The 25,665-nt window shown below is 35.9% G+C and overlaps 1 protein-coding gene and 1 long non-coding RNA gene across 5 annotated transcripts in view; one reads left to right on the forward strand and one right to left on the reverse strand.

The window, feature by feature from the left end:
- Nucleotides 1-112: 112 nt before the first annotated feature.
- Nucleotides 113-25,665, reverse strand: part of DMXL2 (Dmx like 2) — a 45,464-nt gene continuing 19,911 nt past the window's right edge. Inside the window, exons 18-44 of one of the 4 annotated variants that reach the window (XM_015872875.2) lie at nucleotides 23,398-25,077; nucleotides 22,974-23,084; nucleotides 22,093-22,262; nucleotides 20,642-20,739; nucleotides 20,323-20,488; nucleotides 19,816-20,080; nucleotides 18,009-19,105; nucleotides 17,202-17,393; nucleotides 15,676-15,752; nucleotides 14,988-15,115; nucleotides 14,130-14,378; nucleotides 11,529-11,710; nucleotides 11,051-11,181; nucleotides 10,084-10,169; nucleotides 9,632-9,833; nucleotides 8,724-8,841; nucleotides 7,852-7,914; nucleotides 7,371-7,457; nucleotides 7,168-7,289; nucleotides 6,286-6,424; nucleotides 6,065-6,125; nucleotides 5,852-5,979; nucleotides 4,729-4,806; nucleotides 4,068-4,159; nucleotides 3,430-3,482; nucleotides 2,215-2,432; nucleotides 113-1,591 (exon numbers count right to left, since the gene is read on the reverse strand). In XM_015872875.2, the coding sequence (XP_015728361.1) occupies nucleotides 1,382-1,591; nucleotides 2,215-2,432; nucleotides 3,430-3,482; nucleotides 4,068-4,159; nucleotides 4,729-4,806; nucleotides 5,852-5,979; nucleotides 6,065-6,125; nucleotides 6,286-6,424; nucleotides 7,168-7,289; nucleotides 7,371-7,457; nucleotides 7,852-7,914; nucleotides 8,724-8,841; nucleotides 9,632-9,833; nucleotides 10,084-10,169; nucleotides 11,051-11,181; nucleotides 11,529-11,710; nucleotides 14,130-14,378; nucleotides 14,988-15,115; nucleotides 15,676-15,752; nucleotides 17,202-17,393; nucleotides 18,009-19,105; nucleotides 19,816-20,080; nucleotides 20,323-20,488; nucleotides 20,642-20,739; nucleotides 22,093-22,262; nucleotides 22,974-23,084; nucleotides 23,398-25,077 (6,203 nt within the window). In that variant the 3' untranslated portion in view covers nucleotides 113-1,381. Of the gene's footprint in view, nucleotides 1,592-2,214; nucleotides 2,433-3,429; nucleotides 3,483-4,067; nucleotides 4,160-4,728; nucleotides 4,807-5,851; nucleotides 5,980-6,064; nucleotides 6,126-6,285; nucleotides 6,425-7,167; nucleotides 7,290-7,370; nucleotides 7,458-7,851; nucleotides 7,915-8,723; nucleotides 8,842-9,631; nucleotides 9,834-10,083; nucleotides 10,170-11,050; nucleotides 11,182-11,528; nucleotides 11,711-14,129; nucleotides 14,379-14,987; nucleotides 15,119-15,675; nucleotides 15,753-17,201; nucleotides 17,394-18,008; nucleotides 19,106-19,815; nucleotides 20,081-20,322; nucleotides 20,489-20,641; nucleotides 20,740-22,092; nucleotides 22,263-22,973; nucleotides 23,085-23,397; nucleotides 25,078-25,665 lie in introns of all 4 variants that reach the window. The other 3 variants (XM_015872874.2, XM_015872877.2, XM_015872876.2) reach the window with 3 other exon arrangements.
- Nucleotides 8,800-21,485, forward strand: LOC107318721. Its single transcript, XR_001557455.2, has 7 exons — nucleotides 8,800-8,894; nucleotides 10,851-11,004; nucleotides 14,533-14,742; nucleotides 15,595-15,770; nucleotides 16,130-16,260; nucleotides 17,503-17,570; nucleotides 21,114-21,485. It is a non-coding gene; the product is annotated as an uncharacterized LOC107318721 (long non-coding RNA).

Genomic DNA, 25,665 nt, shown 5'->3' on the forward strand with positions numbered 1-25,665 from the left:
TGAAATGCAAACATTTTCCTACTCCAGAATGGTCGGGTCAAGTCAGTTTGTGCAGTCTCTAAGAAGTTCAGGTAAGTCTGTTTAAATGTAAGGAAGTTCAGGAATGAGCTGCTCCGTGAAATAAAAGTAATTTATTTAACTTACAAAGGGAAAACTAAACGAAGACATTTTTTTCTTTTCCTACTTCACAGCCTGCAATTTAAGATTGCCTTTGGAGAAAGGTGCTTTTTATTCCAGTATATTTTACAATACAGCACAGACATCAAAATTTCATTGGAAGAGTAAGACACTTTGTTAACATTTAAATACGCAGACATCTTTTCCAGTGTCTTAAGAACAGTTTTTGTTTACAACAGAAAAATACATCTGACAACAGTAGCTAGTTATATTACAAGCAAACAATATTGAACTCTGCATAGTTTATACAATATGCTGTGGTAATAATTTAATTACCAGTTTTATCCACTATTTACTAGCTGGCCACATAAAGCCTGACATTCATCTGAAATGTGGCATTGTATGTTCTATTGGTATTTTCTTATTAGCTTCATTTAATGAAGTATTTTCTGGACAAATGAATTTCAAAAACTAAAAGCTGACCAGAACCGTGGGCATCTTCACTACAGACATTTAATGCACACAGTACATTCCTAAAGTAAAGGCAGGTGGCCAATAGAGAACGTAGCTGTCAGAAAGGAAGGGATATAGAGTGCAAATTAAAACAACAACAACAACAAAAAAAAGCATTTAAAAATGTTAATGTGCAAGTTTACAGTATCAACTATGTAGTAATACTAACTGGGAAAACAAAAACCTCAGCATAAAATGATATGTCTCACAGTACGCTCTTGATTGCACATTGTTCCACAGCATTTGCATCCATTACACGTTCTTGTGAAAACCAAACACACTGAGTACCCTTAATTAAAACTAAACTATTTCACAATGAGAAGTTGTAGACATGCTTCCATTAGTGGGAAAAACTGGAATAAAAATAATCAGAATCACATTAGAAATGCTTACTGACTTGTAGAGCCACAGTGCTTGTTAAGTGACTGACAGCTGTCAGGACCTTTACAATACACACCTACTTACTAAATGCAGCCCGTGGGTTACTGAGCAATACCCCACCTGTGACTGACTGTACTGGGTTTTATTCTTTGCTTTTACAACACAGTACTTGCATTTCCATCCCAGTGATCCTTAATAGGTGTATTCAAAATATACCTGTTGAAAAAGTACTGTATCTTTTCCCCCCAGTAATACTTAATGTTGCTGTAATTGCTTTGAAAGGCAACGGAAAAATTCCACAGTGCATATCACTGCATTTTTTTGAGACTTAAAGGGACATCATATAAAAACAGGGTTAGCTCGCAGAAAGCTACAGAATGTCAAAAATGCCTGAAGGTATGTTGAAAGCATTGGGAAGAACCCTCATTTTCAGTGTGCCATCTGCTCCACAGGAGAAGATACGATTCCCTTGAATGGTTTCAATCTGGGTGACACCAGCACCGATATTTCTGAAAATGGACTGCTTAGCGTGTTCATTTTTAAATGAATGGATTAAATTGTAGCCAGTCAATCTCCACACCTGTATCAAAAGAATGACAGATGAGACGGAAGGAAATTAGACTTAGGACTTTTATATTTTTTTTCTCTAATGTTTCAGATTTTTGGCTTTTGCAAACCCTCCTCAGCAAAGAGACAGGATATTATAAGCAAGAATTGCCACAAGTCCAAGAGTCTTAAGTGGCTTTTGTTGAAGCATACAGCAAAACAGCTACCATAATGTAGGGCAGCTGGTTACTTCACAGGGCAAAACTGCTGTGATACCTGATTTGAGGTGCCCTATGGCTTTCTCACCAGGGAAAGTACAAAAAGGTACAGGATGCATTTAAAGCAGAGGCTCTGTTTCTGTTATTATTTTTGTCTACCTCCTGTGAAATTTCAGTAGCTGTTTGTTTTGCTTTAACCATTTAATATTGCAACTTATAAAAGACTTCTATCTGTGAACACAGAGATATCAGGATATTTAATCTTACGCTTGCAATATAAAAGTAAGTATCCTGTTTATCAAACATAGAAGTTTTGTGGGCTTTTTGTTTTTTTTTTGGCACATTCATGTATCTATTTACAGCATGCTGACCAAAATATATCTATGCACTACTTAAGATAAATACTCTTCTATTACAACTCAGCTTCTCTATAGCTTACCTTCATGTTACCTTCTGCTGAGCCTGTAACAAAATAGTCCTCAGAAGGATCCAGTGCAAGGGCCTTAATAGCTGAATCATGTGCTTGGAAGGTATAAAGGATTTGCCTCTGTCTGATGTCAAAGATGCAGATATATCCCTTCCTACCACCAGAAATCAGCAGCTGATGTTTAGGTGCGTACTGTAGTACCGTGGCACCATGATCATGACAAGTGAAGGCTGAAGAAGAAGGATGCCAGAGTTTAATAGGTTTGAAACTGTAAGTAGCTTTTAATCTCCACATGCATTTCTGTTACTAATTGCTTCCTGAATGTTTTCCAACTTGATAGATACATTCCTTCATTTTGATAATATTGTATCAGTTAACAGTTCTTTGCTCTTGTAAAGGCTACCTAAGCCTACTGCACAAGAAATATACAATCTAAATTATCTTTGTTAGTATATACACATTCCTTATTATGTTATAATTTCCTAAACTCTGTTTATTAGGTGCCCTGGCTGGAATCCTTTAAAATGAGACAGAACTTTGGTGCGATCTGCTGGTTTAAGAATATGGATCTAAGAATGTACCTATTGTTTACACAGGTAATTGCCATGTTCATTCCAGTACTGCAGGTATTTGCAGCTGTGTCTGATAGTTAAATTTGCTCTTTTACAAATCCAAGCTCTCATATTAAAATTTGTATTAATTTTTCCTCCACAGTGCAAGGTGAAAGAATTTTGATTTAGTTCTTTTACCTAAAGATGAATTTACTGAACTTGGTCAAATAGATAAAAATATTTGCTAAGAATCCAGCCCTGCTGCTGAAAGATAAAGACTTATTTTTCTGAATTGCTTCTACTGTTACCTACAGTTGTCTTCTCTTGGTAGATTAATAGAGAAGTGGATCTATGAACTGCTTGTTTAATTGAAATTCTGCATACATGCAGTCTTTAATAATGCAACTTTAAATTAGTCACCTGTGTAGACTTTTCAAGATTGCATGCAAATATTTTGAGCCTTTTTGTAACAAAAATAGCTTTAAGTGTGTTCTTCCTACTTTTCTCTGTAATCATGATAATGTTAGAGACGTGTATCAGACCTGGTGCAGGCACATATATAGACATATACGTAGATGTTCTCCAGCATTAATTTCTCTCCTTGCCCTGAAGACACATACTGTATTTTTCTTTATTCAGTGAGAAGAAGGCATTATATTTTCATTGCAGCACTTACCATGTACAAGACTGTTACCAGATGAAACCAAAGTGTCCCAGAGGCACACGTTTCTGAAGGAAAAAAAAGTCATTATGGGCTGTTGATGAGTGATTCATAGGGTGACGTGACTCAGAAAGTGCTTATGTTCCTTGTCAAAGATTAGAAGGTAGAACTGAACAAGGAGCCCTTGACTCTTTGCAGTCATTGGAGAGTATATGCAAAGATTTAAGATCTTAACTCTTTCTGTGAGCTTCTGTGCTTCATAACAGGGACTGTACTTTCTGCCTCTAAGATATATACTAACCCTAGGATGAACCAAGAAGTTATTCAGGTTGCTCTTCTCAAAGAAAAAGAATTATCTTGATTTTACTGTTTTACTGAGCACGATTATCCCCACAGCAGCACATCAGAACTTGCTGAATGTGGAATATACCATGAAAAACTGTTTAATTCTTAACCATTCCTCATAAACTTAAAGTTGGAAATCAAATGACTGAAGGAATGATGTTCAAAGAAATAGTCTGTCAAGTCTGAGCAGTAGCTAAACTTGTAATGGTGAGCCTTAAAACATCAGTCACATACTAATGCGTGAGCAGCAGTGGGTTAGTAGACATCAACAGGTAGCTCTGGTGAAATGCCTGTTTCTTTAAACACACCTGTTGTCATTGGACTGTCCCGATGTGGCCACAAGACTTGAAGAGGTTATAAACGCAAAATCACTTGTGGTTTTACTGTGACACTGCCAACTCTATTAAAACAAAGCACAGTAACAGAGAAGCAATCACATCAGTTGTAGTCTGAATCAAATGCTGCTATCAGTATCATGTCACAGCTGTCGTACAGGAAACAGTCTTTAAGGTTTTGAAAGCTGAAATAGTGACACATTTTCTTGACCAATGGATCAAGAGAATATAAAATAAATACTAAAATGACTGAACTATAAAAAAAATCCACAATATATTGTATCACATAAACCCAAATTTCAAATTAAGCATGATATTTTTGTGTTGTTAATTAGGAGTGAAAAGAAGAGAGCATTTTTACTATTTCTTGGGGCTGTAAAGTCCTTACTGCGAGCTCTAATTTTTAATTTAATCAAGGGAAATGCTGATAGCATTTGTAATTACATCACAGCTTACAGTTACTCTACAGTATGATTTTCAAATTAATATCATTGAAAATGCACATACTGATGAAGTATGCCAATTAAAAATAAGCAAAATACCTCAGTGAAACTCTTACTCTCTTGGTTTGTCTGTAGTCCTGAAGACTAAGTTTCCTCTATAGAAAATAAATAACCCACAACTATTAACTCACCAGATAAGGCTTTGGATTTGAGGTGGTTTGGTTTACTTGCCAAATACTTAGAAATCCTTCACCGTCAGCAACCCCACACTGCAAGGAATGAAATGCGGTTAGTAGCATAACTTTGAAAAATGAAGGTGGGTATTTCTCCCAGTTCCCTTCTCTTTGTCCATTGTTTCCTGCAGCTTATCTACCTCACATACTCATCTTTGCCAAAGTGTGTGGCTCTTCTGTACTTTTTTCCTGCTCTCCATTGTAGTGCAGTATATTTACTCTGTTCAACTAATGGGCTGTATGTCTTCTAGGTAACACACTCTGTCAAAACTTTATTATAGCCAGAAATCAAAGTATGAAGAACTTTTTGGACATCTGTATTTAGTTTAACAAAGTTTGCTTCTGCAAAATAGGCAAGTTCCATTTTTTTTTGGTTTGTTTTTAGAACTAGTGTTTGATTTAAAATCTCACCACTTAGAAACAAACTACAGACAAGTCTGAAAATAGGAACATAACATGCAATACTGAGAAGTTTCCTGTCTCAAAATGTATATTATAAGGACTAGCCTGAAATCAACAGACAGATGAGGTGACTTTACAGCTTCCAAAAGCTTCTTTCTGAGTGAATCATATTCAGCTTCTCTTACGAGAACATAAGAATTTTCAGATCCAACCACGTTCTGTGTCAGATCAGTTAAATTTTAGAGACATTAAATGTGCATGCCTATATGTCAGTTTAAGAATAAATGGCTTTGATATTGCCTAGAATATGAAGAGAATAAATAGTTCTAGTAAGAGGAATCTGTAAGAGAAGACAATCAAGCTGATATAAATCAGGGCATTTTTTCCTGCAATAGATTTTACTGTTGTAGTGTAAAAACAGGGCAGATAGATTAGTGAAAATCTTGCTTTGTATTAATGTAATCTTATAGGAATCTCTGTGAAACTGACAGGAAAGAAATGAGGATAAAGGTCAGTGTTTATTACAGAGCTTTCATATGCGGTGAAATGAAACCTTACTGTTTATGCCATCATTCTAGGATACCTTAACAGGAGCTTTCTGTATCACCAGATAGAACTGTTCTAGAAGTCACAGCAAGATCAAATATGCTCCATGAAAAATGGTAGATACTGTACTTACCTTATTGCCCTGGGAATTGAAATACATTCTTGTTACCCTGGCGTTCCCAGCCTGCTGAAAGCAGACTAATTGCTGTGGCCTCGTCCACTCAAACATTCGAACACTACCATCCTGAGCTCCTGTAAGATCTAGGTTAAGAAATAAGTGTTAGTTAGTACTACAGAATTGTATATAACGATGCCTGCTTCATACTGGCAAATGTGATTCACTTACAATACTGATGGACTGGATGTGAAGCCATTCTCTTGACGTTATTCAGATTTCTTTTAATAAGCTTCATTAAAAAAAAAAAAAAAAAAGAAAGAAAGGAAAAGAAAAAAATCAAGGAAGAGATAAATTCAGTTTTTCTTTATTCTACTATATGAACTGTGTACTGAATGATGCAGCAAAGAAGACAGTAAAACTACAGGGCTGTGTGCAACAAAAGTACTTACCACACCAGCTCCAGTGCTAGTTTGACCACTGCCGAGCCATGGCATAGATGAAGATGGTTGTATCTGACTCACTCCAAAAGATGGTGCAGATGACTGAGTTAGTGTTGTGGTAGAACCACGAAAGTCAATATCATCAGAACTGTAAGAAAACAGCAGTGTTCTGCTTTAAACAAATGTTTCATTGCCACTGATGCTGTTCACTTATCTCGCTGCTGTCAAAAGCCCGATGGCAATGGACTATAGGAAGTGAATATAATGAAAACTATAAATGTATAATTTCTTCACTTCTGTTATACACAAAAGCTTCCCTGATGCCCCACAGACATCAGTGTTTAACCTCAGCGTATGATTCTAAGATGTTGAATGTATGAGCTCCCTTGAAGAGAATATTGATGTTAAAAATATGGACAGATAGATATTACAGAATCTAGTGTTCTTGACCTGAGCATCTGTATGTGTACCAATTCTGTGCAATGCATTACAGTGCAGGAAAGTGCTTTCTCTCAGCATGTATGACAGAGGAGATCAGGCCATTGCACTACTAGACATCTAGCATCAGGTACCAGAAATAGGCACAACACAGCAGTGATGCAACTACAAGTGTTTCTGATGTAGAGCTTCTTTTATTAGCTCGTACACCGTGAGACTGTATTTCATTGAGCAGTGCAGACATGCCCCAAATACTCAAATCCCTCACAAACATAGTTTAACCACTTGGAAAACATACCGATGTTCCTTTGCATTCTTCTACTGCTACTCCTTTTGAAAGTACTCTTAAACGTACCAAAGATTATGCAATTAACATTTTTGTGCACTGGAATTATACATACAGACTCACGGTGAACTTGTTTGCTTACTGTATCCACAGAGAAATAATCCTACCTTTTTGACTCTCTGTCATATTCTTCCCCAATCCATATAAATGACTGAGCAGCCAGTAGAGCTGAAATATCAAGTTCTTGAACATCATGTGTGGATGCCAAAACAATTTCATTGCTGTTTGCCTGTGCAGCACAAATAGAAATTTTATCGCCATTTTAATTAAGATTATTCTTCTAGATTTACTAGTAAAATTTGAGGCTTACCTTATTAACTGCAAATGCCATTATCATATCTGATTCTTTGTGTATTACTTTTGCTTTTCCACCAGGATAGCCAAGATCTGCTTCAACCTACAAAACATTTATGAGAAATTTTAATTAGCATGAAAATCCATTTTGTTGTTGTACATTCAGAGTGCAAAAGTCTACACAAAATTCATGCAAGAAAAGTTCAGTGGCCTCAGCATCGTTTAGGAAGCTAAACTTTAGACTTCTCAGACTCTTTTGTGTTCTAGAAGCCAGATGGTGCGTTTGAGTGTAAGAAACACAAAGTTGTGTGTACGACACTATTTACAAGGTGCTCACTCATCCCAATTAAAGGACATCCAAAGTTAATTCACCGATTAAAAGCCTGCCACACAGACTACACAGAACACGGAGCTTCTGTTAGTCACATTAGAAGAAGAAAAGCCAGTTCCACAGAACTTTTAAGAATGTGCCAGAGGTTTGGGAGAAGGGATACTACCTTGTTTTTGTGATCTTCTGCTACGCAGTTTTGTTTGACCTGCTCCACACGATCTTCTACAGACTACATAACATCACACAGTCACAAACACAAAACACATGCACAAACAAATATAAAAAAAGAATGAAACATTCCAAACTAGATTTTAAAGGCCACTCTGTCAGTAAATGATGACAAATGTATTTTTTACTTTTTCTAAAAGGCACAGGAACTAAGACAGGAATCTAAACAAACTCACTCAAAATGTAATGCCTCCCAGATGAACACAAAATGTATGATATAGTAAATAAATGGAGGAGTAATACACACACAAACTCCATACTTACAGGAAATCTTAAAGACATTAGATAATATATTTATTTCCTATGGTATTTATTTTGGTTAAAAACTACAATTACAACTCATTACAGTTGTAACTGGTACAATTCATAAAATCCCATATTATATATTACTATATAATATAACTTTTATATGTATATATTACTCATGCATATATACATATACACAAAGTAATAGCTCACTTAAATTTATTTTTCAATATGACAACAAGAAATACATGAAGACAAATTTATTTACTTACTACATTTATTGCAAATGTTCTATTTATTAGAACAGTTTTCAAATATATAAAGTTAAGGTGAAATATGGCTTGTCTAAAAAGATTTGGTCCAGTTGATATTTCAGTAAACAGCATGATTGTCATGTTGATTTGAAAAAACCACCGACAACACAACACTGTTAAATGAAAAGAAATGAACTGAAATGCCACCAGAAAGGTAAGAAAAATTAGAATATATACTGAGGAGACTGAGGTACAGTTATAACTGAGATTTCTTTAAAAACTACAAAAAAAGGTTGTATTTTTTGCTTACCTCACTTTGCTTTCTTTTCTTTGTGAATATGTATCTGATGAAAGTCTCCTGAAGCAGTTCTTGCTTCACAAGAAAATGCCAAAGCCTTTTTGCTGGAAGAGCTGAATAATCCTTTGATCTGGATGATGGAGGAGGAGAAATAAAAAGGAAACAGCTTCTGTTTAACTACAGGTAGATAACTCCTGTCCCGCCTCAAATCTACTTTAGGTTAAATTTCAGCTTGGAAGCAAACCAACTAAATTTAAAGTTCTAAGATCTTCAAGGCAAATTTTAAGGAATACATTTTTTTTTTCCTTGTATTTGTAAGAATATTTTAACAAAATCTTCTGTAGCAAAAAATGCAGATTCAATTTAACATTTAGCTGATGTAATTGAAGTTGTATTTTAGTATTTCTAGAAAAGTAAACTACTTTTGAGATGAAAAAAAAATCCCTCAAGGGATTTAAAGATACTTGCTAACATCACATATGTCTAAAATGGGAGGATTAACTTTATAAGGACTGTACTACAGCCCTTTCTCTCTCCCTGTTGATGTCTTCATGTATGATACAAGTTTTCTTCTGTTGCTGAAGACAGGGTGGGAGATAGCTGCTACTGAAGGAACAGAAAAGGTTGTTGAATAGGTTCTTTCCGACAAGAACCATTGCCCTCGATCTGTAGTGCTTCAAACTTTGCTCATTCCATCTTACTTTTCTTTCTACAGCTGTGAAAGGTGCAGCAGATTAAGTAAAGGCTGCTGCAAGAGACAGCAGCAAAAGAAGAAGAAATAAAGGGTTGTGGGAAAATGGTTTCTGTAAAACACTGTCTATAACTAAGACTTAGCCAAACTTCATTTGGCTGCTTACATTTAGATGGAAATACTCTTTAGTATTTTTGCGGTTAAGGAATATGAAAAAATATATACTTACTTGAATGGTGTGTTTTCAGGTTCAATCATTGCTTTATTGCGGAGAATAGCTGGTCCTGCTCCTACTCCAGGGTCACTAGGATATGTATTGATGTAGTTTGGTGGTGGGCCTTCAAACTGGTCCATTCTATCTTGAAGAATCTGTTCCCAGTGCTCCAAATTTTTTATTACAGCGATGCCTAGTGGTGATGTTACAGGCAGTTCTAAACAGAAATATTAATAAAGGCTTAGAGAAAAAAAAAGTCATACGAGTTATAGCGTGTACAAAAAAGTAGAGCGATATAACCATTCAATAGAAAGTTTAGCAAGGAGGTGTATTTCTTGACAACTCTCAAAAAGAATGTTTGAATTATGTAAATTTTAAAATAAAAATTAAACATCATATTTAAAAGCAAAGTCTGACAGAAAGCCACTTACACGGGGAACTAAAAAGTGAACTAGCATTTAACTTACCATTAAATTCCAGACCAGCAATGGGAAAGAAGTTCTTAACGTTGTGCAGAACTAATTTTACCATTGTCAGATGCAGAAGAGCCCAGCTATATAAAAATAAGTTGCAGTTGTGTTAAAACAACAGCAATATCATTATCTGCAAAAAAGTTTTTTCTCCTTCTACCAACTACACAGATCAGAAAAACAACACAGGGAGGTCACTGAAGTTTCTAAGTTTAACAGACACATATGGCAAGATACATACACTGCAACTGTCAAAAGTAAGGCTCTCTCTGAGGGCTTCCCCCTGTAACAGCAAGTATCCTTTGAACTCTTCCTCTAAAAATATGCATTAGATGCAATAGTAAGACTCTGTGAGATTGCCAATTAAGTACAAGCTCTCCAATGAAATCACAGTGAACACAGATAAGCCATTACTTGAGTTCGGTATTCAGACCAGAAGTTTTCCAGCTGACTCTCACAGATATTAAAAATACAAATATTGTAGAGTATAAGGACTAAAGAGAGAGATGAAAGGTAGAACACGCAAAAAAAGCCATCGTTTTATCCTCTACTTTTATAACGCTAAGATCACTTGCTTTATTCCCTTTTTTCTTGCAACATTTTCTCTGTAAGCTGTGTGTTTAGTCTGCCTCTCATTCAAAAACTAAGTGCTCTGAAACATCATTCTAGAGCTGGCACTGTGGAAGATGATAGTAGGGTACTTCTTGTTTGTTCCCCCACCCACACACAGCTTTTGACTTGCTAAACCCATTCTTTTTTTCCAGGCAACTAAGTGGGGAAATGCTTGTTACTGCAATCAAAGTTTGTTGTGCCTGCAGTCTCACTGCTACAAATGCCCCCATCCACTGAACTACAAATATTCAGCCCAAACTGTGGCCTGTTCAGAGCACCTGTATTTTCTTTAATCCTGAAGAAAAGGTAAGTGTGATATTATTATTCTAAAAGAATGGCTATTTCTTCTAACCTGTAAGAATTTGCATCTTTGTGTTCCTGGATCTGTACATCAGAGAGGAAAGCATCGTCCTCTTCCTCATCACTGTGAATGCTTTCATCAGAATCGTATATAACGCCACTGTCTGACAGAGGAAGAAATGGCTGCAATGCAAAATAAATTCTGATATAAATGCAGTTTTTATCTTTAGCTTTAGTTGTCATTTATACTCTTTGCTAATGATAACAACATAACATAAACAAAGTTCCCTAAAAGAAACAAGTATCAAGGAGAAAAGCCTTCATCTATTATTTGCAAGAACCATAGTTTTTAAGTTAGGAAATAGCCCTAAGATAAGTCATAGAGCTCTTCAACTTTTATTAAGATGATAATATTTTGCAGCTTAGTTTGAAGAGCACTCAGAATTTTTACACTATTTTTGCCCTTCAAAGCTTAAATAAGAATAAATCTGCTTTTTACAAACTCTAACGTATTTTCCATTTTAATTTACCTTTGCCATAAAATAGTCCCACATGCTGAGTTCTGGAGGGATGAACTTTTCTTTGTAAGAGGGTCTCTCTGCAGGTACAGGTGGTGGCACATTGCTGTCTTTCACAGGCCTGCCAGGCACTAACATTCTCATATTAAAACGGCGACGATGTTTATCCATTTCTTCTGAAGGAAGAGGTGGTGCTAAATTCAGATAATTTGAGAAGCTGATATTAACACAGAACCTTCCAAAGCTGCTGTATTTTACAAGTGAAGTAACTAAAAGCAGTATAATTGATACTAACTTCTACCAACTCAGGGATCAAAGCCAGCCTATATAAGTGAAGTGTAATCATACAGAAAGCTCAGTTAGGATAAATTCAGTAGCTGTGGTAGTTACACATTGTGTATATAATGAGAAATTCATTTTATTATCTGAATCCAGTTTTTTGGGAGACGTAATTTGAAATAAAAGGCATTTTAAATATTTCTTCTCAAATTAAGAGAAAAATTAATTACTTGTTAATAAATAATTATAGAAAATGTTGCTGAAGCGTAAATTGCACAAGTAGCAGAAGTTGGTCAGAACTCTTGAGGCAGTAAGGAAAATTTGAATAGAGCAACTCTTTTTGACAAATTAAATCTGTTAAGATTTAAAAGATCTTAATAGTTATCAAAATATATCTGCGACGTTTGTTTTCCAAGGAGTTTTTGGGCTGGCAGCACTGAAGATTACACTTACTTTGTTACAGAGGAGCTAAATATTTAAAATCAGTTTGTTTTTTCTTAGAAGCCACTACTAACATTCATCTACACGGCAAGTTTTTACAAACCTTCATTACCATCTTCTGAAACATCAGAAACTGTAGCAGCTTGTAGGTTAAAGGAAAACAGAATACACGTCCAGTGAAAACATGGCTTATATATGTAAGTTGTTCATAATAACACCTTGTTAAAATAATTGATCATTCCTCATATGATTATTCTCAGATGTCCTTAAGTTATTACATAAAAGAGAAATACATAATGCATTCTTGTGATGGTATATTTCAGAATGTTAACTGACCAGTGGTGGCAGTATGATAAAGTCATCAAGGACGGCAATCATTGTGATTGGAAGATGAGAAGCAGTATTTATATTATACCACCTTAGTACTCCTTTGCTTTGTATTTTAAATATGAAACATCAATTTTCTGCATAAGAATTTTCAAACCTGTAGTTTTTAAAGTCAATGTGCCAGAATTTTCAGAATTAATTCTCTATAAATCCAACGCAATTATAGGGCAAACAGTTTCATTTGCATCTCCTGAGCCTGGATTCAGCCTTCACCTTTCAGTATATGAAGACATTCTGATCTGTCTGAAAGATCCCTGCTTTTAGATGGAGTTTAGCTGTGTATAAAGCATTTTTCTGTCAGAGGAAGCTGTTACTTCTGGCACATGGTGAAGCTGCATATTGCAGCAGAAACAGTTTCAGAAATACTGTTTCCAAATTACTGTAATCATTATTGTTATACAGTAACACTCATACAGGAAAACATTGGTATTAACACTGTTTTGTTCTAATATTTCGCTAAAAAAGATAGTGGTTGAAAACACTGGAAAGTGTTATAAACAAGCATCTAATAGGAGTAATATAAAGAAATATGCTACCTTGAGGATGCTTTCTGACTCAGAATGTCTGAATTAAAATTATGTTGTTATAAAATAATTTTATTTCCCTACTGGCTTAACACCAGATGCGAGTTTGATTTACCAGAGTACTGGCAGTACTGTTGGTATGAATATTAGGACAAGTAATGGTGTATACTGGTAATTCTGAAACGTTTATACTGTGAAATGCATGTGGCATTCCACATGCAAGTTGCTTACAAATTCTGGGGTTTAAGTGCTGCATCACTGCACTAATTTAATCACTACTTGACAAAATTACTCAGTGTGATGGCCATTTGTTAATGATAATATGCTTGATATCTTGCTGTTTAAAGCACTTTGTTTTACCTCTGACTGAGAAATTTTTCATTATTGTTTTACAAAGAAGGAAAGAAGAAAGCTTGTGTTTGGGAAGATATACAAACACATACACTCCAAGTGAACTATGTTGAGTTTAACAATAATTAAATGCAGAGGTCATTCTATCTCTATTCTAAGTGGATACTAAAGAAACAAACAAAAAATCCTCTACCTCAACAACATTATTGTTTTATTTTTATAGGGGGGGGGGACAACAGTCTTGTCACAAAGAAGATGAAATCTGTTGTTATTCTTTAATCTAACAATTTCTCAGACAATAGTCTTCAAGTCATGAATTAAAATGAATGCAGCTATCAAAAAGCACAGTTAAGCTGTAAATGTCAGATTAAAAAACATCTTGAGTAAAAATGTCTGTAGGGTTTCAATGGAAACTTCAAATCATGCCAGGTGTTATCATAAAGGACAATCATGAGAAAAACTAACAGTTCTTTCTGCTTTTTAATTAATATTACCATTTTCTTGCCAGTAGGTACTTAAATTCCATTTTAATTTTTGTTTTCTAATCTTTAAAGAAAAGAAAACTCCCCTACTGGGTTACTAAAAGGTATAAAATGCAAATCTTTAGTATGACCTTTAGGAAACAAAGTACCTGGAATATTTTCTGATTGCCTTCGAGGCTTTACAAGAAGTTTCACTCCTCCGCCAAAAACAGCAGCCCACATCCGGCTGTTCAAAGGATGGGCTGCCAGTCGGAATAACTCATTACATGAATTGGTTGCCAGGGCATGGATCAGGAGACTCAGGTAAACAGCTACAACAGCTTCACAAAGAAGGATGTTTAACTTTGGTTGATCTTCATCCTGAGCTGAACTTAAGAGATTTATAAGTGAACTCACACCTGCAGAGAGAAGAGAAAAAGCACTTCGTTAAATAAGTAGGATTACAAACAAGGAAAAATTCAGTGTTACTTCTCTGTCTCTTATGGTGCACACATACCAACAGCCATTTGAAACTTTATTCTTACATATCATGCATTTATGATTTTTCTTAAGGTCTGGACAAAAGGATTTCTGAATTGTGCCTCAGATTAGTTTGCCTCTGAAACTCCTGCACTGTTGGCCAGAGCTGACCTCACAGTACTGCAACTATGCTAGTACAGAAATGGCTTTGCTCGAGGGTGAGGCAGACCAGAAGAAAACATTTTAGGATGACAAATAATCAGCTTATAGAAATGATCCTGAAGATTCTGATCTCTTCCTCAGGTAAGATGCTTGCCGTATAAAAAGCTTAGATTTTTGTTTTGATCTGTGAAGAAGCTAATGGTTGTTACCATGTGAAAGCTAAATTTAAAACATTTATCCATCATCGGTCAACCATCATTTCATCCATATTCAGATGAAAAATTACCATCAAGTTGTACTCTGAGTTATCAAGTTACAGAGCAGTGAAAAAAATCTGTAATGTGGAACTTTCCAGTCATGTTAAAAGTAACTTATTTTTGTCTCACCTGGCCACTGAGCAGGAGATGAGTTTGGAGTTGCATGCTCTTCAATACTTTCTGTCCTCAGTCTGCGTCGATCACTCAAAAGCAGTCCTTGATAAACCATCCCTGTAAACTGATTTGCTTCTGTTTGGCTGCTAAATACAAATCAATTTTTTTTTTTTTTTCTGATGAGAAAGGATTTTAGAATATTTTTGAAATAAAATATAGTATATAGAAGTGCTTCTCTTGTTAATCAAAAAACACAATATTTAAAATTCAATAGGACTACAATTTCATCTCATTGTATATACTTTTTGAATTAAAACTTGCTATATTTTTACAGCATTCTTCTCCAGTTTGGGTTTGAAATAAGATCTGTCTGAAACCCGACTTCATTTAAGCTCAAATATTTTCCATGCACCCCTACCCAGCAATGGATATACTGTGGAAAACAGCACTCAAATGTTTTTTCAGAAGCATCCTAAGATTGATATCAGATTTTCCTCTTTTCATTGGAAAAAAAAAGATTGTTGTTATTTGACCTGTGTGAAATTGGCATGGATTATCAGAACTAATGTGTGAACTGCATAGTTATCTACGTCACACACAGCAATTGAATCTCTTTGCTTAGACAACAGGCACGAAGAATTTCCATTTTGGATGCACAAAAAATTCTTCAAACGCAGGACTGTAAGAAAGCTTCTATTTGTACCTGTAGCTGTGGCTGTCACACAGTGCTTGGTAAATGGACGCAGAAAGAGAAGCTGCTAAAGAATGAAGAGTGTACACCTAAAATAAAAAGAGCTGGTAAGTTATATGCAATTTATACACAAAAGGTATTTAAGCCACACTTCTTTCTAAACAGGTTTTGAAATGTGTTATGCCAGAATGTCCTAGTTTTAAACCACGTGCAGGAAATAGTAACTAAAAAATTATTCTAATACAGACCTCTCACAGGGTAGTAGTATACTGAAAAAGTGACTGAATACATCCTGCTTTACTAGCAATTTCTATAGTCTGAATGGTTCCTGGAAACAATATAATGCCATGACTCAGTATAGTAGTATGTGCTTCATATGCATGATATAGAAATTTTGTAATCACTGTGACTGTTAAATTATTTATAATAGCTCTTTTATCTTACTTATGTGCTTAAAATTTTTCAGGAGTCTCCCAGTAACAGGAATAATACTACTATGAGCTTACAGTGCAACAGAAACACTCCATTTCTTAAAAAGAGGAAGAAATGCAAGAACTTCTTGGTAACACAGATGGAGGCCAAATTGTTTTGAAAATGGTACTGCTAAGTTAAAAACAGAAATGTTTCTTAACTTACTCTGCTCATTTCCATTGCCTCCTACTGTCTCTCTACTTAATAAGATGCCATACCTCAGGTTAAAGATAAAACTTATCTAAATAGTTGTTTACAGTTAAGAAGTGTCAGTTCTTTCTGAATTTCCTTTTAATGGAAAATGTGTGTGGAGTAAGAGTTCTCAGAATAAGAATGATGCTTGATGTGGCATAGTTCAGGATGGAAAAGGAGTCAGCTAATGTAAAAAAGTAAATGAGCGTGGGTTACAGTTTACAAACTGATATCTAACTACCAATGGGACATTCTGCTTAGTTTCATAGTTTTGATTTACTTTCATTTACTCAATAGAAATTTAAATGAAATTTGAGAAATATAAATACCGATAAAAATGTACAAACCAATGGTTTAGATTTTTACTAATTAATTATTGTATAATCTCAGGCACTTTATTTCCCCCATCCCCTCTATTTTATGAACAGAATTTGTTTACCCTAGGATATAGAGCCAGATAAAGTAATTAGTCGCAATTACATGGGAATCAGTACAACTTGTAAAATCGACTCTGGAATAAGATTTCTAACTGCTATATAAACAGAAGGTTATAACATACTTTGTAGCTTTCCACATCTACTTTCATTCACCTTCCTTGACCAAGATGATGATAGTTCACATATATGATTGTGATATTTTAGGAGTAACAATTCAGTGCTTTAGTGAACATCTATCTACATTTGGAACAGCTTCTCAAGAATGGCTGAATCATTTGGATGAAAGGGAAGTAACCATATTCCAAATGATGCCAGAAATCAAGTGCTTGGTTGACTACCATGTTCAATTCTCTAGATTTTAGAGAGGTCAGTATTGCGAAAAGGAAAACACAATTTCAGTGTTTAAACTTAGCATTTTCTATAACTTGTTTTCATTACCTTGACATCTTCAACATTAGGGTGTGGTGGTGATTTCATCTGCACAATTGTGTAAAGAATATCATGGATGTGGTTGTTTAAATAAAGCACAGGATTAGCTATCACAGTTTTTGTGGATGCTATGCTTGCAGATAGCAATGGTAGAGTTGTAGGCAATGGAAGTGGAGACTGAAGCTGTTTTACAGTAGTTTCCTGTTTAAAAGAAAATATTGCACTTAAGATGATTGCTTTGAGAAAAGAAATAATAAAAGCAGTAATTTTACATCTTTTTTTTTTTTTTTTTTTTTTTTTTTTTTCCCAGGGTTATTTATTCTCTTCTACTGCTGTCTACACCGTACGGACAAGATTTCACAAGGACAGATGTTAAAAGTAAGTCCTTCAGTGATTTATTCCATGTCAGAGTATATGCTCTGGTTAGTCACAAACATTTACTGGGAAATATCTTTCTGTATAAAAACTAATGTAGAAAATACCATAACATGGTAAAAGGGAGCAGTACACTGACTAAGATTATTCCTTACAGCTCCCTTGCATGAATTTAACTTGTTATATAGATACCCAGAATATCAAAACTATCAAGTCTGTAGTAGATAGATCAATATTTATACATTTACAGCTAGCTTAAACCTGACAGATTCTGAAGAACCAAATAACCAGGATGTGGATACACAGCAAACTAGAATAGTAAGTTCTTGCCTCAAGAACATTAGACTTGCATAGCTTAAGGTACAAATTTAAGCATTTGATAAAACTGACACTCTAGAACTGTTAAGATTTGTATACAGAAATCAGCTGAACTTGTTTTACCTGCTGTGACTCTTGCAGCAAAAATTTCAGCTCCATTCTTACAGATGCTAAACCACCTCCTTGTGCCCCATGGAGACTACAGTAACTTAGAAATACTCGTAGAAGAGCCTGGTTCTTCTGCAGCCACCACTTTCTTCTTTCAGCGTGTTCTCTTTTTGCTTGTAACCGACGCCTTTCGATCTGGTGCCGTTCATAGGAACCAATGTCTGGCTTATCTATAACATTCTCCTGATCAAGTAGATCCCCGTTTACTTTGGTATATGTTTTACAGTAGTCTTTGCCACCTGCTTCGTGGTTGCATATTTCATGCATGGCAGCAATCTCTTTTTCAAGCCAGTTGTACAGTTGAAACCTGAGCTTTCCTCCATCTACTTCATAACCTGTAGCCAAAGTCCTCAGTTCAGTCATTAGGATCTTCAAACAGGCTCTAAACTTCAGTTGTTCAGCAATAACATCAACCTCAGTGTCTCCAACATCAGAAATCTCTCCATGTGGTGTCTGTGGGACATTAGCATCTGGGGTTTTATCTTGGTCTTCACTCTTGGAAGTAGATTTTGAATTTTTCATAATTATACCAACATCTTTGTCCTCTTCATCTGACTCATTTTTGTCTTCACCCCAATCAAGAGTAAGAGGTTCATCATCAAACTTTACTGCTGGTTGGCTCCAGTCAAATTGTGCTGAAGATTCAGCAGTATCCTTCAAAGCAAAGGATGATGAAATCGGCTTTGACCAGTCTATGTCACCACTTCCAGCACCATCCCTTAAGGCTTTGGAATCTGAAACATCAGCCTGAATTGGAGGACTAGATGCATCTTTCTCTGTAGCTACAGCAGTTTTTTTCCTTACTTTTGGTATTTTGGAAAGAACCTCAAGAGCTAGCACAGGACAACCCACTTTAAAGTGAGCATTTGCAGTAGTGAAGAATAATTTTCTTTCTATAAGATTAATTTTATCAACAAAACTTTTCTCAGTTTTTATGCCTAAGGTGGCCAAAGTCCCTTCTGGTGAGCTGAAGTATCTTCGGATCAGCAAAGGATGGGTCCGAAGATAATTGTAAAAACTGAATACCACAGGATTGCATGACTTGACAATAACTAGGGAATTAAACAGATAAGATTTTTATTGACAACGGATTTCACTCTCGTGTGCATTATTTTCTGCATTACAAAGATCGTTCAAAATACAAAAACTAAGAGTCTAGTTGCCAAAACAAAGCAAAAGAATGACTTGTTCCCCAAAAAAACATTAAAGATATAAGCTGGATGAGTGGAAACGTATGGAATTCTCACATTTGCTTCATTACTGTTTCACCAGCTAGCCTAAAAGAAGCTGAGAAGTCCAGTCAGGTAGATTTAACTAGGGCAGGGAACATACTACAGAAACCAGTGCATCCACTTCTCCATCATTCAACATTAATCTGGCAAGAGATTGGATAGGAAGCCCTGCTTTTGAAAACTGCTAATTCTGAGAAGCAAGAATGAGAATCTGAAGTTGATTAGAATAAAAATTAGCCACCATTAAGAAGAAGAGAGGTATTATAGGAAAAGAAAGAAAAAGTTAGGCCCTCCAGAGTTTATCTGACATTACAGCTAAGTTCAGTAATGGACACTGGAGAGAAGCCTTCGGAAGAAACTGGAAAAAAATATTTTTGAAGAAGAAATTGAGTGCGTGAGTACTTAAGCCTATTAATGATTCCAGCATAATGGCATCTCAAGAGAAGAGACTACATGCATCAACAGATAGTTTTACCCCTTCTCTACTGTGTCATAGAGTTTGATCCAATAGACAAATGTTTTTTCCTTACCTGGGTTTTCATCGTCATCTTTAGGTGTTTGCTCCAATAAAGTGTCCAGTGCTCTAGTGTAATCTTTCATTATCCAGTAAGCGATGCTTCTCAGAAAGGGATCAGAATGCAATTTAGTACAGCTGAACCCAGTACCATCTTTATGGCAACCCAAAATCTTTTCGTAAAGAATGGAGGTGTATGTGACAGAGGTTTCAAACTCTGATTCATATAAGCGAGCAATAACCATAGCTAATTGGATGTCGTCCATTTTCTCCAGGCACACCTGTGATAATAAGAGGGGTGAAAAGGTCTCTTGGTGAGGGAAAGTTTTTTAAATGACAGTGAAGTGAACAGCAACGTATGTTTCTATAAGAGATTTTTTTCCTCATGATATCTGATCTTTAAAGCATATATTAATCTTTGAATCAAAACTATGTTGAGACATATATAAGTGAAGCAGCTTTTAAGGATGCAGTTACATAGTTTAGACTAGAAACTGAAATTTAATGTCTCAGAAATCAATACCTCTATAGCATCCTTCAGTGAACCTGCTAGCAAGAAGAATGCAGCTGATTGTTCAAAGCGTTGTTTTCCCAACAGAGCAAAAGCATTTTTTAAAGCAGCTTTTCGCCATCTGTCTTCAGTGAAGTTGTGGCTGAAGAAAGCAGTCATCTTTTCATCATGCTGAGACCTGCACAAAGAAATGCAGTGTACACAGGTTTTTATTACATAGCCTTAGGATACAATCACTTCAACAGCACCAATTAAACTCTAATCCTGAACAAGTTATGTTTTGCATTCCTGGTTCAAATATAATTTAATCCAAGTTATAGTTAGAACTCACCTAAACAGACCCCACACCACTGCCTTTTTCTTCATAGCAAGGTAAAAAAGTGCAGCATCCAGGGCATCATTGTTCCTCTGGAATGAAGCTTTTGCAACCTGTAGTAAGCAAAGCCTACTATTACTACTGAAAATTTAAAGCTTGCTTTGAGCTTGAGAACATATGTTTTCTGCTGGGAGGATGCTCTGAGTGACTGCATTATTTATATAAAGCAACAGTAATTTCTTTCTGAATGACTTGCAGAAATTAATTTATTGACAGGGGACACCAGCTCATTTCACTGTTAATGTTCCTATGGTTCAGAAAAAGCAGCACTACTGCACATATTAATACCCTGCCCCAGAAAGATATTAAAACTGCACAAATAAAAATATCTTTCTCAGAAGTGTTACAGTAGCTCATAGTATTAGGCAAAGTTCTTCTCATGATTAATTATTTACAGATTTGCAAGCTAATATGAGTATTTCTTTAGTGCCTGCTTTGGGTGTTCTTCTGTGGAGGACTCGGAGATGTAACCGCATCAGATTTGGCTGACTAATGTAAGTAAGTTTTGCTCTGGGATTCAGCAAACTTTCTGCAGCTTTTTAAAAACTCAGTTTTCCAACAAACGACTTAGAAATTCAGTAAACTATCAAGTACTTCTGTTCCACAAACACTGAGAGGGTACATTATTTGTTGTAATCCAAAGCAAGGAGTAGTAATAAATCAAATCCATCAAACTTGGCAAGAAAGCTGAAATTTTTACTAAAGTAAGAATTTAAATCTCATTTGTACCTACAGGAAACATTATAAAGTAGCATCTGAAATGCATACTGCGTGTTATCTATTATCAGAGCTCCCATAAAAACTGCATGAAAATAAGATCTGTTGCTACTTTGTGTTTGTATCATATAGATTTGCATTTCTTTAAAACAGTACTTTTTGTGACTCTTCAAAAGTCAAATCTGAGCTCACCTGTGGTTCTCCAGTTAGTGTGCCATAATCTAAAAACAACTCAATTTACAAGATGAATTCTTAGTTTTTCTTACTAAGTTTTAGAAATAGTTACTCCTTAATTAAGACCCACATCTGAACTCAAAATGTAATTCCCTGTTTAACCTGTTAATATATGCTATCACATATCCAAAAAAAAAAAAAAAAAAAAAAAAAGATTCTTCACAAAATAGGGTAAATCAATGTTAAACATATTATAAAATACAGGGGAAAAGATTAAATGCTTCAAAAATGGCTTTTTCCTAGCTCAAACATATTTCATGATACTTCTGGTTTATAAGCCAGACCTGCCAACATCATCTGACAGTACTGGTGTTTGGAAGCTGGCTATATTAAAAAAATAACTAGTGACACAGCCTCCCAGCTGGGCTGGAGTACAAGAGAATCTGCACAAGTTACCTTTTTTGTTAAGGCATAACTAACAGCATATAATTATAATTTATAAGCAGTTAGAATACCTTCTCAATGCATCTTCGGAGTGTGTTGATATTCCTGACCCACCAACCTATACCCATAGCTCTTAATTCAGACCACTGTGGGTCTCCCTTCTGGATAGCAGGGATCATGTTGATTAGCTCCTCCTCAGCCTCAGAATGAAAAGCCCACGCAAAATGACAGGTAGATAGGCCTAAACAGTAACGTAATAAAATCCAGAAGATTAATACTCATTAATAAACAGATGGAATACATCAGAGATGCAAAATTGAACCTCTGCAAAGAGTGTTGGTAGAGAGGGATGTTTATTGACAGGAAGTAGAGATGTTCAAGGTGAAGTCAAAACATCTCGCAGTATATGTCCTCTCTTCAGTACTTCTAGTCAATGCTTCTTTTCCAGCACCCCATGCATATACATACTAGTTTTATATGGTGTAAAACAGAAGGAAAAACATGATCTCAGAGGCAAACCCATTCTGGGCTAGAAAGCTTTGTGTACACTGTTGGGGTGGTAACTGATTTTCTTTCCTGTTGTGTATTTCAGAACAACATTTACTCAGATTGAGCAAGAAAAAAAAACAAACAACCAACACCTGTGATGAAAATGATAAAATTATCTTAGAGGGGAGATAAAAAACATACTTCTGTAAAGCAATACTTTCATTTCTCCAACATAAACAAAGCAACATATAATACAATCAGTATGTTATCTGGTTGGGGAAATTATTCATGCTCAAATGGAATAGCACAGAATCTGTCTTCTATTCTAGAGCTCTGTGTTTTCTCTACATGCAGTGCATGCAGGGAAACATGCACTTTGTAAATTAAAGGCCTTCAAAGAATAGCTGTTATCCTGTCAGCTCAACTGGATCAACTGAAAGTAATACGACGTTCTAAAAATTACCTTGGTGAAGTAGCTGAACTCGATACAGAGGTGGGAGTGATGTCAGAAGGCAGGTGTGCAAGCGCATAGCCAACAAATATCGTAAACCACATTCATCTAAGGTATCTCTTCCTGTAAAATACAAAACACTGACTTTTTGAATAAGGCAGTGACTACAAAGGACATGTAAATGACTTAAGGGCGTGTATATGGCTTACTGCATGCAGCATATAATGAATGTATATTTCTAAATTTGCTGTATGAAATGAAATACTGTGCATGAAATACAGAGAAATCTCTGTATTTAAGTATTCTTTTCTTTGCCATATCAAATCTGAATACTGATACTAGATTTCAGCTTTGTTATCCCCAAGTACTCAAAGACTAAGTTTGCCTTAGCTGGGAAGACCATGAATGTTAATTCAATAATATGCCAGTTACTAACCTGAGTAATTCTTATCTCTGTTCTCATCTAGTTCAGTGCTTGTTGTGGCCACAGTGTCTGCCAAAGCTACAAGGAACATCTGCTCTAGTCGAGTGAGGCCTGGCAGACTTGAGTGCATCAGGTGGCTGGAAAGGACACTGGCGTGTTCTCGGCCAAAGTAAGTTGGACCATACTGTGAGAGATTAATAACTTTAGATTTACTCTCCCTCTTTTCAGGCTCAAAATCAATGAAGTCATCAGTTGTAACAGGCTGAATCTGAAACAGATCTGAGTACTGGTCCTCTGTCTTTTTTTTAGCATCTTCTTCAGAGCCCTGGGGTATTTTAGAAGTTTCTTCAGAAACGTAAGTTGCATCTTGATCTGCAGCAAGAAGTGCATAAAGTGGCAGTGGAGGAATAGAGTCTATCTCTGTGTAGTCTCTAGTACCGTCTTTTCCAGCTGTGATGGTGTCCTTTGCAGTACTGCCACTTACACTAATGGTGCGAGAAAGATGGCGTTTAGGACCACTTCCTTCTCCAGCTTCTGTGTCTTTTACTATTGCAACTTCTCCTGCAATACATTTAACTAAATGTGATAGAATGGCTTTGGCTCGGCGAACTTTACCCAGATCCATAAGTTCCAGTAGCTGAGTTGGGTGATACTGAGGGAGAGTAGGTGAAAGAACATGAGCAGCTTCAAAAAGGCCTCCATCTTGAATTACAGTTGGAGTGCCGAAAACATCATCCACAATACCTGCCCCATCAATTATGCTGGTCTTTTTTGCTATCAAGCTTGTTTTGAGTGGATCTTGAGTTGCCAAATCTTCAGAAGTAAAAACATCACTTTCACCATCACCAAACTTGACAGTGTGTTTCCACTGTGCGTAAACATGCATTTCACAGTCCATGCCCACCACCAGTATACCATCTCTCACCCAGGAGAGAGAAACAGGCAGTGAAGGAGTGCCATCTACAGATGATACCAAATCAATTGATCTAAGCAGAACCCACTTTGATTTTATACCTTGTTTTATGCTTCCACCTAGTGGTAAAGTAATAACAGCTACACCCTCTTTGCTGCTTGTTTGATCTGTTACAATCCCTGAAAGTCTCCCATACATGAAGATATTGGCACCAACTCCAACAGTCAATATATGTGAACCATCTTCTTTCGATACCCAATCCAAATGCACCAAATGCTTGATATTGGGGACCAGGTATTTGTCTTTATTCAGACATGCATCTGATTTACTGTAAACAAACAAATTACTATCTACACTGACCCTCGAATCAAGCACACTTCCAACTTTAACTAAATCATCTAGATGAATTGTCTGTTCCAAAACCCACTCTGATCCTCCTGTAGACTCACACTCAAGTATACAAACATGCATGGAAAATTCTTTTGAAACATAACCATTATGCTGCACAGGCTGTTTATAAGCCACTGCAAGACGTCCTGTGTAAGAACAACTAACTGCAACTGGCCTTCCTACTATGGTGACAGTACTGCTGTTGTCTTCTCCTTCATCATTCATTAAAGGCCATTTTCTCCAATGATATGTTTCCCTTTCTTCATTTTTGCTGTTTAGATCAGTCTCTACAGTGCACCTCCAGAAACGCACTCTGTTGTCTGAACATGATGTTACTATCAAATAAGGTGCAAGGCAGACTGGGTATATTGATGAAGAACTCAAGTGACCTGAAATTAGAACAAATGTTATTGCTAATAGCGAGAAAGTGTCAAACACCTATAAAAGACAGCTACAACACTGTAACTACTAACAAAGCACTTTTCAATCTGGTATTATTTCTCTAATTTGGAGTAAGATAAAAACAAATGTTTTAAGACCAGTGCTAGTGTTAGCAGCTTGGATGTTACCAATCATTTGCCAGTTCTAGCACTACTCAAAGAGGATGAAGTTTAACTGAACTAATTTAGGAAATGATTGCTAGAATAATGAGAGGAATATAAAGTCTTAATAAGGACATTAAGATTAGGCTTGTGTAGCCTTCCAAAATGAAACCTAAGGGGAGCAGAATAGTACTTAAAAATATCTTGAAAAAAAGAAGAGAGGCAGAAATAAAGGGGACAAGTACAGAGAGTTTTAAAAAAAGAAAAAAGAAAAAAAAAAGAGCTCATAGATCAATGGTGGCAGGGGACAAAGTGGGTATAAATTGTTCTTTAATAAACTAAGTCTAGGAGTTAAATCTCCAACCATTAGAGCAATTAGTTTTACAAGTAGCTTTGCTTTGGGGGACTTGATACATTTCGAAAAGGGATGATGAG

The sequence above is a fragment of the Coturnix japonica genome, chromosome 10, assembly GCF_001577835.2.
Source record: "Coturnix japonica isolate 7356 chromosome 10, Coturnix japonica 2.1, whole genome shotgun sequence".
Classification (NCBI taxonomy): domain Eukaryota; kingdom Metazoa; phylum Chordata; class Aves; order Galliformes; family Phasianidae; genus Coturnix; species Coturnix japonica.